The sequence below is a fragment of the Hyla sarda genome, chromosome 3 (genome assembly GCF_029499605.1).
Source record: "Hyla sarda isolate aHylSar1 chromosome 3, aHylSar1.hap1, whole genome shotgun sequence".
In the NCBI taxonomy this organism is placed as follows: domain Eukaryota; kingdom Metazoa; phylum Chordata; class Amphibia; order Anura; family Hylidae; genus Hyla; species Hyla sarda.
Window position 1 is genome coordinate 307,200,129 of NC_079191.1, and position 14,048 is coordinate 307,214,176.

Below are 14,048 nucleotides of genomic sequence, written 5' to 3' on the forward strand. Positions count from 1 at the left end.
TTTGGGTGCGTTCACACTGAGTAATTCAAGAGGAATTTACTCGAGTAATTCCTCTTGAATTCTCCGCTCCAAATTAATGCACATCCTCTCTGCCCATTGACTTTAATGTTATTTCTGCTTTCCTGTTCACACTGCGGAAATTCTTCTAGCGGAATTCCGACGCTGAATTCCTTTCCGCTTTAAGTAAGAACATGTTCATTCTTCAAGCGGAATCCGCGAGCAGAAATCAATAGAAGTCAATGGTGAAAAAAAAATTCCGCCCAACATCGTTTTTGCGCGGGATTCGCGCGGAAATGGCTAAAAAAAAACCTTCACTTCTTTCTCCCCCATTTCCGCATGCAATTCCGTACAAATTCCGCGCGAATAGAAAATTCTTTTTTCCGCACGTAAATTTTTCAGCGTGAATTCCTCTTGATTTGCTCAGTGTGAATGCACCCTTTCACTGAGAGACAGGAGATTGAATTACACTAAACTGATGATAAAATAAACAAAAATACTTATGATATACTATTTTAATTCCTCCCCATATACTCCCCATATTTCATCTACAAAATGAATAAAAGTAGCACATGCTATGTGTATAGTGTATACCATCATGTGAATAGCCCCATAGGTTAACCTAATATAAACACAGAATACACTTGTGTGAAAAGTGCCTTATTGCCAAGTTTCCAGGGAGATTTAAAGGGGTACTCCGGTGAAAACCTTTTTTCTTTTAAATCAACTGGTAGCAGAAAGTTAAACATATTTGTAAATTACTTCTATTAAAAAATCTTAATCCTTTTAGTACTTATTAGCTGCTGAATGCTACAGAGGAAATTCCTTTCTTTTTGGAACACTGATGACATCACGAGCACAGTGCTCTCTGCTGACATCTCTGTCCATTTTAGCAACCATGCATAGCAGATAGATGCTAAGGGCAGCATGGTGGCTAAGTGGTTAGCACTGCTGCCTTGCAGTGCTGGGGACTTGGGTTCAAATCCCACTAAGGACAACAATAAATAAAGCGTTATTATTATTATAATAATGTCAGCAGAAAGAACTGTGCTCGTGATGTCATCAGAGAGCATTCCAAAAAGAAAAGAATTTCCTCTGTAGTATTCTGCAGCTAATAAGTACAGGAAGGATTAAGATTTTTTAATAGAAGTAATTTACAAATATGTTTAACTTTCTGCCACCAGTTGATTTAAAAGAAAAAAGGTTTTCACCGGAGTACCTCTTTAAGACTTCTTTACACTGGCCGAATATTCACAATTCACTTGTTTGTAAAACAAACTTTGTCCTGTGCAGGATAACACGATGGCACTATATAAATAATACAGTGATCCCTCAACTTACGATGGCCTCAACATACAATAGTTTCAACATACAATGGTCTATTCTGAACCATTGTAAGTTGAAACCGGAATCAACATACAATGTACAGACTGTGAAACCTGTCAATGGCCGGAAGAACTGACCAATCAGAATAGGTATTTAATGGTAAAACCCCTGTATTACTGAAGTGTATGCACTGACTGGTGTCTGGTAGCGCCCCCTACAGTACAGGGAGGTATTACATGTTCTGTACACTTTACCTGTCCCAGGGTTACCTGCTCCTTTGGACACCAGGTGAGGGCGGCTCTATGTTAGTTTTTGGGACACTTTGTGTACTGTACAGGACCCCGAAGAAGCTCCTGTCCTCTACACAGACCAGTGTTTTCCCAAACAGGGTACCCCCAGCTGTTGTAAAACTACAACTCCCAGCATGCCCGGACAGCCTTTGGCTGTCCGGGCATGCTGGGAGTTGTAGTTTTGCAGCAGCTGGAGGCTCCATTTTTGGGAAACACTGACATAGACAGTGATTTACAGCTCCCAGCAGATCTTTCTTACTTTTATATGTAAGGACTTGCTTTATCTATATTAGTTATCTACTTATTTTTCTTTAATCCTCACTTTTTCCCATTTTTTTGGATGACATTTTGGTGCCTTTAGAACCAATTCCCAGGTTTCCACAGAGTTCTGGTCTCAACATACAATGGTCCCAACATACAATGGCTGTCCTGGAACCGATTAATATTGTACATAACATCTGTAAATAATAAAAAATGTGTTAATAACATAACGAATGTGAAATAATTGTGCTACAATTGTATCTGACAACCATGCTGAGCACTTGAGTCCTTTTTTCTCCTGCCCATTCTCTGGTGTGCATGCCCATGGTGCCCCCCTGGCAGGCTGACATCAGCTCCCTGTGTGCTAAGTGTCAGGGGGTTAATTAATGAGCGTCAGGTCTGGGAGGGGGGGGGGGGGGGAGTATGAAGGCTGGCCCCAGCAGGAGCACAGGGGGCTTTGCCATCATCTGGTCATTCTATGGGACTTGGAGTAACACCTTCCCTGGGAAGGCGAGGCAGCATTCACCTCTCGCCTGCAGCCATTCAGGCAGCTCTGCATTCATCATATGACAGATCTCCTGGAGAAGGGGGGATCTACAAGGCTGGGAGAGGATAGCCAGGATCAGATAAGAGGGGAGGGAGCGGAAGGCTGAGCTCTGTAGTCCTAGGCTGCCCAGAACTTCCATCTGTCACAAGGTAAAGGCTGACAATTGCCTCTCAGGCTTCATCTCTGGAAAGTGACAGCAGGAGGCGGATTTGTGGCAGCCCGCACACTGAGGACTGAGTCTAGTCATCCTTATTCCAGACACTTCTCTACAATCACCCAGGAGGAGGAGGAGGATGCTGCCTGTTAGCTTCATTCTGCTCCTGATCGTCTTTGTGGGACCTCTCAGCCATGCGCAGAAGTTCTCAGCCCTGACGGTAAGATGGCATTTCCCTCTCCAATGTGACTTGTGTGTTAGTTTTTGGGGGCATTGATGGTATCACATGGCATAGCACTGCTTCACTGCAGTCTGCCCTCCCCCCACATCTTTTGTGGAGCTGATCTGCTCTGCGCTGTTCAGCTTTCAGTCCAGATCCTATCCTAACAATAGTAGAGATCTACTGTACCTGGGTGAGCACAGCTGCTGCACCCCTCTGTCCTGCCTGGAGATACTGGAGGTGCATCCAGTCATGGCTTTGGGGGGTAGGTTTCAGGTGCTATTTTGTCTCTAGTACCAATCTGCTTCAGTTTTACCCTAAATTCACTTCTGCCAGAAGAAATTGCACAACCGAGTGTGTCCTATTGTTCCATTGTTCTGGTTCTTGGCAATTGCCCTTTTATTTTCCAACCAAAATCAAGAACTCGCAAAAATATTTGGATTCATACGAAGTTTATATTTGTGCATTAGAATATGTGTATAGAGAGATATAGAGATATCATGTAGACCACTGCCTTGCACTGTAGCCGATGAATACATGGAATTGTGTGTCACATTATCCAGACCAACCTGTTCTAACTTTTACAAGCCCCATAGTATACTGGTGTACTGGTGTGTACTCCATCACAGAGTGGGCAAGCCTGCACTCTCTACAGCAGTCATCATTTTCATAGCATAGTCAAAAGGAGTTAGCTTCTAACTAGAGATGAGCGAACTTACAGTAAATTCGATTCGTCAGGAACTTCTCCGCTCGGCAGTTGAGGACTTTTCCTGCATAAATTAGTTCAGCTTTCCAGGTGCTCCGGCGGGCTGGAAAAGGTGGATACAGTCCTAGGAAAGAGTCTCCTAGGACTGTATCCACCTTTTCCATCCCACCGGAGCACCTGAAGGCTGAACTAACTTACACAGGAAAAGGTATCAACTGCCGAGCCGAGAAGTTCGTGACGAATCGAATTTACTGTAAGTTCGCAAATCTCTACTTCTAACTGACCAGAAGATTATGACATATATATATATATATATATATATATATATATATATAGTTATAAAAGACATTCCATGCTGAGTCATACAGTAGTCTTTCAAAAATCTTTACAGAACTGCCACCATTTTAAAAGTTCCATGTTTACTAATAATATACTATGTTGTGCAGGTCATAAGAAACATTACCAGGTAGAATCATGAGAATATAATGTGTATAAGGTAGAAATAGGAAAGGAATGTCCAGCGCTGACTCTTAAACAAGGAACTTCTTTATTAAAGGGGTTATCCAGGAAAAAACTTTATATATATATATATATATATATATATATATATATATAGATAGATAGATAGATAGACAAAGAATAAGTCAGCCAGCACTTTAGTTGATACCAAACTATTATATGGACCTGGCCTTCTGTTGATATATATATATATATCTATCTCAACTGGCTCCAGAAAGTTAAACAGATTTGTAAATTACTTTTATTAAAAAATCTTAATCCTTTCAGTACTTATGAGCTGCTGAAGTTGAGTTGTTTTTTTCTGTCTAAGTGCTCTCTGATGACACCTGTCTCAGGAGCCGCCCAGTTTAGAAGTAAATCCACATAGCAAACCTCTTCTACTCTGTGCAGTTCCCGAGACAAGCAGAGATGTCAGCAGATCACTGTTGCCAGAGAGAAAAGAACAACTCAACTTCAGCAGCTGATAATTATTGAAAGGATTAACATTTTTTAATAGAAGTAATTTACCAATCTGTTTACATTTCTGGAGCCAGTTGATATATATATATATATATATATATATATATATATATATATATATTTAAAACATTTTTTTTTCCTGGATAACCCCTTTAAGACATCATGGTTGCCATGGGATACAACAAGAGTTCATGTAATGTGATGCGTTTCGGCCCTTGTTTAAGAGTCAGCGCTGGACATTCCTTTCCTTTTTCTGCTATTTACGTGGTATTGTCCCAGTCCAGTCCGGGCGCATACAACAGGAGTGAGCTGGTATTCCTTGTTCAATGTGTATAAAGTGTTATAAATATAAGGGGTTATGTGTATGTGTGCTTAGTTGTATGCAGCACTCTTCTCTCCACAGAACAGATTTTAATACAGGATAAAACTTTCTAGGTGTGGAAATGTTGCTAGAATTACAATACAGTAAATTTGTAAATTACTTCTATTAAAAAATCTTAATCCTTCCACTAGTTATTAGCTTCTGAAGTTTTCTGTCTAACTGCTCAATGATGATGTCAAGTCCCGGGAGCTGTGCATGATGGGAGAATATCCCCATAGGAACTGCACAGCTCCTGGGACGTGACTCTACAGAAAGCAGATAGACAGAAAAGAGCAACTCAACTTCAGAAGCTAATAACTATTGGAAGGATTAAGATTTTTTAATAGAAGTAATTTACAAATCTGTTTAACTTTCCGGAGCCAGTTGATATATGAAAAAAAGTTTTTGCCTGGAATACCCCTTTAACTATTGACATCAAATTCCAGCAGCTGGAACTATTGCTTTTTAATTGTAAACTTAATGGCCCAGATTTATCAATGTGCCTAAAACCAATTCCATAATTGTAACACAGAAGAAAAAACTAGAGTTCACGCTATACCGCTTGAATAAAACGTATAATTTTATTGATGACACAATTAAAAACATGTATATGGACAGCAATCTTGCAATCAGATTGCTGTCCATATACCGTATTTTTCACCGTATAAGACGCACTTTTTCTTCCCCAAAACTGGGGGGAAAAAGTCGGTGCGTCTTATACGGCGAATACACCCCTATCGCGGCGGTCCCTGCGGCCATCAACGGCCGGGATCCCGCGGCTAATACAGGACATCACCGATCAGCTTTGATCGCCGCGTCTGAAGGGAAAGTGATACTAACCCGACTGTTCAGTCGGGCTGTTCGGGACAGCCGCGATTTCACTGCGGCGGTCCCGAACAGCCCGACTGAATAACCAGGTTAGTGCTTACAGGACATCGGGAGGGACCTTACCTGCCTCCTCGGTGTCTTCTCCGTTCAGGGATCCCCTGTATGGCCAGCGCTCTCCTTCCTCGTCATCATGTCGTCGCGTACGTGCGTCGGCGTGCGTAACGACGTGATGACGGCGATGGAGAGTGAGGATACCCGTCCGGCAGCAGAGACGTTCCGGAGCGACGGGGACACGGCAACAGTGATGGAGCGACATCCAGGGCAGCGGTGACGGGTCCGGAGCGGCGGGGACACGTGAGTATTACCTCCTATGCAGTGGTCTTCAATCTGTGGACCTCCAGATGTTGCAAAACTACAACTCCCAGCATGCTGGGAGTTGTAGTTTTGCAACATCTGGAGGTCCGCAGGTTGAAGACCACTATTGGGTTCAAAATCTTAAATTTTTGCACCTAAAAATAGGGTGCGTCTTATACGCCGGTGCGTCCTATAGGGCGAAAAATACGGTACATGTTTTTAATTGTTTAATCAATAAAATGATCAGTTTTATTCAAGCGGTATAGCGTGAACTCTAGTTTTTTCTTCTGTGTTACAATTCTGATTGAGTTTTTCCGCTTTAAAATAGGATCTAGCTAGGCACCATGTAGCCAGCCATGGCCGTCTATTTGAACTGGTGTCATTGGGGATTCTTTGTGGTTGTATTGCTAAAACCAATTCCGTCTGGTTTTGCCCATAGCAACCAATGACAGCTCAGCTCAGATCATAAAAACAGGTCACTTGATCATATAAACATGCGTCTTCTTCAATGAATGCATAACATAAAATGTAAAAATGTACATTTAGCCTATAAACAGACAGATATGACATAATAATGGAACGACACATTTGTCTTTTCTGCAACAGAATGTATCCATCCAGTGCTAAACTGTCAGATCATTTTTATTCTGTGCTGTCTATTAGTTTTTATATACTGCACTCAGTCAGAAGATACTCTTGAGAGTTTATAGAGAATCTGGAAAGATCATCAGACCGTATATTATCCATGGCTCATTGCCCATGACCATTGGGAGCAGAGTAGGAGATACCTTTGGTTTCATTTAATTGTGCAGCAATGCTTCTTTTCCTTAAGTGTTTTTTTTTTTTTACAATTTCACAACATGCAGAAATGTGAAGTCGGAGCGATCGCCAGTTGCCTGTGAAGGGTTCTGACGTGTCACTTGCATTGTGGGATTTCAGTCCTTCTCTTTGTACAGCACAGTTTAATAAGAATGGAAAGAACATCTTAAGTGGCCATTATATTTATAAACTAGCATAGTACTGTAACAGTCAATGGGTTTTATTCCAGGGTGGGTCATATCTATGTCACCAGTCTGAGGTTTACAGCTAATAACTTATCCTTTCTTTTCGTTTTTTGCTCTTCTAGTATTTGCATAACCATAATTGATACAATCTGTTTTCCTGTAAACATTGAAATGTAACCTGTAAAATGGTTATTGAAAGAGAACTGTCTTGTGTGCATGTGCTGTATCGGGAGTTGGCCTGCTGCCTCCCCATTTCCCTGTGTTGTAGTTTTCTCCTTTGCAACTGGAACACTTTAACTCTTTACCCATATTTCATATATTTGGGATCTACTTGTGCAGTGGAAATATTCTTCATTTTACCACACACAGCGATCAGACAAGCTCTTACACATCCAATCTTGCAGTTTTCCAACAAACACGGAATATTTGGAGTTGTAATTCAGAAACAGCTGCAGACCACAGGTTGTGTCTCAGTTTTTGTATTGTTTTTTTATTTTTTTATTTCAAACAGAGATAATTATGTGCAAATGTCTTTTATCTTTAGGGCAAAAATCAGCAAATGTAAATTCTTCCTTACTCGACGTGGTGAGGAGAGAGACAAGGTAGAGAGGTCTCTGTTCATACCTGGAATTCTTCTGAAGGGGCGTGGTGTTCCTGTTTTACTTCATGGGCAGCTATCTCTGTGTGGGATGTACGCTTCTAATTGCAATGTCAGGTCTTGTGGAAATATTTAAAGCTGCTACGTTTATCAGTTCACCACAAATACCTCACAATTGCTTTCAGCCACATCACATTGACCTCAAAGGAAAAGAAAGTACATTTGCTTGAAGTATGACAATGCTGTGAATCTGTTCGCATTATGTTGCCTAGGGCTCTATGGCTCATAAAGCTCCACTGGTTCTTAGAAGACATTGAAAACTGTAACAAGGTTTCTGGCAGCCATCCCTGCTGACTATGTTCCCCTATTCTCCTGAAAGAGTTCATGAGACAAACTTCCAAGAAGCCTTGGCCACTGTTTTCTTCAGAGCGATTTATGGTTGTGAAATCTTTGTCCATATTTAGCTGAAGTCTCCTGCAACATCACAATCTCCTGTGACTATACATACAGCCTACTTAAATAGGAGCAGATGCTATAATGTCAATCTCAACATTGGGGTGCACTATATTCTGAAAAGTGTTTAACAACAAATTTGGCCAGAAGTTGTCATGAGAGACATAGGCCCAGATTTATCAAACTGTGTAAGAGAAAAGGTGGAGGGATTTTTCCACAGCAACCAATCACAGCTCAGCTAATGAGCTGAGGTAAAGTGAAAGCTGAGCTGTGATTGGTTGCTAAGGGAAAATCATTCCACTTTTTCTCTCAGACAGTTTGATAAATCAGGGCCAGAGTGTGGATATCCCAGGTTTCCATACAACTATACCTGGCCCCTTTTAGCTATACTTTTTGGAACACTATATACACTACATTAGATAAGATATTAAAGGGTACCTCTCATCAAATAAACTTTTGATATATTTTAGATTAATGAATGTTGAAATACTTACCAATAGCATGTTAATGAAAAATATGCTTCTTTCTATTGTATTTTTCCCGATCAGTCCTGTCAGCAAGCATTTCTGACTCATGCTGGAGTCCTAAACACTCAGAGCTGCCAGCCTGCTTTGTTCACAGCCAAACAGGCTGTGAACAAAGCAGGCTGGCAGTTCTGAGTGTTCTCCTTTGTGAAAAAAGCGGGCTGGCAGCTCTGAGTGTTCTCCTTTGTGAACAAAGCAGACTGGCAGCTCGTAGTGTTTAGGACTCCAGCATGAGTCTGAAATGCTTGCTGCCAGGACTGGTAGGGAGACCCCTAGTGGTCATTTCTTCAAAGTGGAAAATTAAATAGAAAGAAGCATATTTTTTAATAACATGCAATTGTGAAGTTATTCTGCATACAGTAATCTATAATATATCAAACGTTTTTTTGATGAGAGGTACCCTTTAATTTGGATACTGAGAGAGTTCCATCTAGAATGGATATATCATTCTACAATGGGAAATGAGGCCTTTGTACCACCCTTTTTCTTATTTTCTGTGGACTGTGGACCTGAGGTGCTGCGGTTTGTCGTCTCTACAGTACCATCACTGGTTGTTACAGATATTTCCCAGATACCTCAATAGTATTCTCTATGCTTTGAGAAAAGGGTGAATTAGCATTATTATTCTAGAGTAGCCTCAAGCATGCAGTATTGTCCCTTGAATATTGAAAAGCCAAAGAACACAAAACATCAAAAGAACATTTCTATTGCCTTTTTAGCATTATTCGTGTATTCCTCTTGCTGAAAGGAAAATCAGTATGTAAAAACAGCTAAAAAATAGCGCACAGTCAGCATTGTCAGTGCTTGTTCAATATGAATAGTCAGCACAGAATTTTATGCACCTGAAGGCACTAAATATCTGAGATCTCCTTTCATTGTGACACACCCAAGCAATGTCACCTTATGTGTAGAAATTCTTCCTATGTAACACAGTTCCCAAATATTATTACCCTTCTGCCTTCCAATGCAATCTACAATACTGCATCCAAATCAAAGCTTTATACAATAGTCACATCAAAGGATTAAAAAGCAATGCCGCTTTATAATAACTACATAAAACCGTAATATGTGCCAAATACCTTTCATACTTTGCATGCATGATAGCCATGCAGGGCATAATATAATCTTCAAACAATAGACTATCATTTTTAGCTGCCCATACATTGGTTTGAATAAGTGATCACATAGTAATACCAAAGTGAACTTGTAATATTACTAGACACAGTAACCATGTAATATTAGCAGCAATAGAGGCCCTGTAATATGTTGTTTATTAGAGATGAGCAAACCAAACCTGTAAAACCGGAGTTTGGTCAGAACTTTACTGAATGAGAAATTAAACAGCCAGGAGCCATATTATTAGTAGTGCCAGCTTTTTTCCTTTCATACATTTTAAATTAAAACTAACTTAACCCCTTAAGGATGCAGCTCATTTTCACCTTAAGGACGCAGCCATTTTTTTGTAATTCTGACCACAGTCACTTTAAGCATTAATAACTCTAAGATGCTTTTACCGATTATTCTGATTCTGAGATTTGTTTTTTCGTGACATTTTCTGCTTTATTTTGGTGGTAAATTTTCGTCATTACTTGCATCGTTTCTTGGTGAAAAATCCCAAAATTTTTGAAAATTTAGCATTTTTCTAACTTTGAAGCTCTCTGTTTGTAAGCAAAATGTATATTCAAAATAAATGATATATTGATTCGCAAATACAATATGTCCAATTTATGACTGCATCATAAAATGGACATATTTTTACTTTTTGAAAAAATTAGAGGGCTTCAAAGTATAGCAGCAATTTTCAAAATTTTCATGAAAATTGCAAAATCTAAAGGGACAGATGTTACAGAACTACAACTCTCAGCATGCATGGTCAGTCTAGGCATGCTAAGAGTTGTAGTTTGGCAACATCTGGAGGGCCACCGTTTGGGCACCACTGTAAAAGTGGTCACCAAACTGTGACCCTCCAGATGTTGCAAAACTACAACTCCCAGCTCCCAGCATGCCCAGACAGCCTGATTGCTTTACTGCCCCCTTCCTTCTCCCCCCCCCCACCGTCGCCTCCGTACCTGTGCCGCTGATCTCCGCAGTCTCCACCGATGATCGGCGGTCCCCACGGCATCTTCTGTTCAGGTACCCGCCGCCATCTTCTCCCCCCGTTCTGCCTGACATCCAGGGGTGGGCAGAGCGGGGGGTTTCCATGGCAACCCCCTGTCGTGCGCTGCCATTGGTCAGAATTCATTTCTGACTAATGATAGAAGGGATAGAAGGAGATCGCAGCACTGCCTTTGGGCATTGCTGGGAGTTGCAGTTTGGCCTTCCTAGTGGTTGCCACAGTAAAGATCACTTTAATTTCACTTTCATCCCCCCCCCCCCCCCCCCCAATGTCGTTTCCCTACCTGAGCCAGGATCCAGCAGTCTCCAGCAACGATCCGGGGTCCCCAGGCATCATCTCCTCCAGGTACCGGCCTCCATCTTCTTCCCACGATCCCCTCGACATCCAGGGGTGGGCAGAACGGGGGGTTGCCATGGCAACCCACTGTCCTGCCCTGCCATTCATCAGAATCAGTTCTGACCAATGGCAGGGGATAGGAGGAGATCGCAGCACTGGGACCTCGCTCCTATCCCTCAGGATGATCAGGGCTGTCCCTGACTGCTCTGATCATCCCTATTTTCCGGGTGATCGGGTCACCAGAGACCCGATAAGCCCGGAATAGTAGAAAATCGCATGTCTGAATTGACATGCGATTTTCTGCGATGGGGGGTCTCAGGACCCCCCCCCCCCCCCCCTCGGCGATGTGCTGGGATGCCTGCTGAATGATTTCAGCAGGCATTCCGGTCCAGTCCCCAACCGGCTAGCGGCGGGGACCGTAATTCCCACGGGCGTATGCATATGCCCCACGTCCTTAAGGACTCGGGATGCAGGGCGTATGCATATGCCCGGCATCCTTAAAAGGCTAAACGACTAAAACTAAGATAAATTTAAAACAGTTCAGATGACTAAGATATGACTAAAACTAAATATGCTGTTAAAGGGGTACTCCGGTGGAAAACTTTTTATTTTTAAATCAACTGGTGCCAGAAAGTTAAACAGATTTGTAAATTACTTCTATTAAAAAATCTTAATCCTTCCAGTACTTATTAGCTGCTGAATACTACAGAGGAAATTCTTTTCTTTTTGGAACACAGAGCTCTCTGCTGAAATCACGAGTACAGTGCTCTCTGCTGACATCTCTGTTCATTTTAAGAACTGTCCAGAGTAGGAGAAAATCCCCATAGCAAACATGTGCTGCTCTGGACAGTTCCTAAAATGGACAGAGATGTCAGCAGAGAGCACTGTGCTTGTAATGTCAGCAGAGAGCTTTGTGTTCTAAAAAGTAAATAATTTCCTCTGTAGTATTCAGCAGCTAATAAGTACTGGAAGGATTAAGATTTTTTAATAGAAGTAATTTACAAATCTGTTTAACTTTCTGGCACCAGTTGATTTAAAGTGGTTATCCAGGAAAATACTTTTTTTTTTTTTTATATATCAACTGGTTCCAGAAAGTTAAACAGATTTGTAAATTATGGAAGAGAGGGATGTATATATAAAATATATATACAAAAACCAGTCCTCAAAAGCACTAGGGGTATAAAATTAAAAGGATACAAAGATAAGAAAAGGAGAAAAGAGGTTTAGGATCCAGTAAAAGTATACCGGAGAGCCACTTACCCAGGTTGTAACTCAGCAAGGCACCACAAGTACAGACAGACATTGCTACCCTAAGATACTGCCGTACCAAGTCTGCATTCGAGATCTGCCGAGGAGGGTGAGTGGTGCTGTGCACCGTTCCTTTATAAACACCGCTTCTACAAACACCGCTGATACAGTTGTATTATAACTATTTTGAAACTGAAACAAAGTTACAAGTTTTATTACTGGACTCGCTGATACAACTGTGCTGTGGTTAACTAAGATCGCAACACAGACACAAGCGGCACGATTGATGTGATCTACCCAGTGTTACTGGAAATTTTAATTAATGTGATCTATTCAGCGCCACTGGAATCTATTGTTACTGACAATTTGGTTACTTTTGGAACACTATCTTCTGCAATATTATCTGTTGTGACGAATTGCAATTAACGAACTGTGAACCATATACCTATACAAACAGAATAAGACTCCTGCAATACATTATAGTGGATACTTATTATAATTACTTATATTTGATCAGTGCTATATTCATTTATTTATTTTAACACTATTTGTATTAATATATACCTTTCGCCTTTGCAAGGGCCCTGCAAGGTGATCGGTCATTCATATATTTTGTAACATATATTATAATTAATAAATATACTTTTACTGGATCCTAAACCTCTTTTCTCCTTTTCTTATCTTTGTATCCTTTTAATTCTATACCCCTAGTGCTCTTTAGGACTGGTTTTTGTATATATATTTTATATATACATCCCTCTCTTCCATATATTTCCTAGGCCTTTAACCTCGAGCAACCCCCTCTCCTTCCCCATATCCTAAGTGAGCTACACATTTTTGATAGAATTGTAAATTACTTCTATTAAAAATGTTTAATCCTTTCAGTACTTATGAGCTTCTGAAGTTAAGGTTGTTCTTTTCTTTCTAAGTGCTCTCTGATGACATGTGTCTTCAGAGAGCACTTAGACAGAAAGAACAACCTTAAAGGGGTATTCCAGGCCAAAACTTTTTTTTATATATCAACTGGCTCCGGAAAGTTAAACAGATTTGTAAATGACTTCTATTAAAAAATCTTAATCCTTCCAATAGTTATTAGCTTCTGAAGTTGAGTTGCTGTTTTCTGTCTAACTGCTTTCTGATGACTCACGTCCCGGGAGCTGTGCAGCTCCTATGGGGATATTCTCCCATCATGCACAGCTCCCAGGACGTGACATCATCATTGAGCAGTTAGACAGAAAACTTCAGAAGCTAATAACTATTGGAAGGATTAAGATTTTTTAATAGAAGTAATTTACAAATCTGTTTAACTTTCTGGAGCCAGTTGATATATAAACAAAGTTTTGTTCCTGGAATACCCCTTTAAAAAAAGAAAGTTTTCCACCTGAGTACCCTTTTAAAATTAACATTGATGCAATTTAGCTGTATCCTATCAAAATGGTAACGCCCTCTTGTTCCCAGATGGGCTTGATTGAAAAGTGCCAGGCTTTGGATGATGTTCCCTGCATTCAGGGACATCAATTTGTTCCCTGAGAGGAATCCAGCATAAATGTTGGTTGGTGTATGAGCTAGCAGAGGAACATTGCTCCAACTAAAGTGGTTGACCCACTAACAATGCTTATTAACTATTCTGAGGATAGATAATGTATGATTAATGGAGGTCTCACTACTAATACTGATCAAAAGAATGTAGACCCCCACGTCCCCTGTGCTAATGCAGTGTGTGCTCCATTAAATGTTGGTTTTGTTT

General features: G+C 40.8%; 1 protein-coding gene across 1 annotated transcript in view; it reads left to right on the forward strand.

Moving 5' to 3' along the window:
• The first annotated feature begins 2,396 nt into the window (after nt 1-2,396).
• SMOC2 (SPARC related modular calcium binding 2) overlaps nt 2,397-14,048 on the forward strand; it is a 308,253-nt gene continuing 296,601 nt past the window's right edge. Inside the window, exon 1 of the mRNA XM_056567010.1 lies at nt 2,397-2,795. Within this exon, the coding sequence (XP_056422985.1) occupies nt 2,715-2,795 (81 nt within the window). The 5' untranslated portion in view covers nt 2,397-2,714. The remainder of the gene's footprint in view (nt 2,796-14,048) is intronic.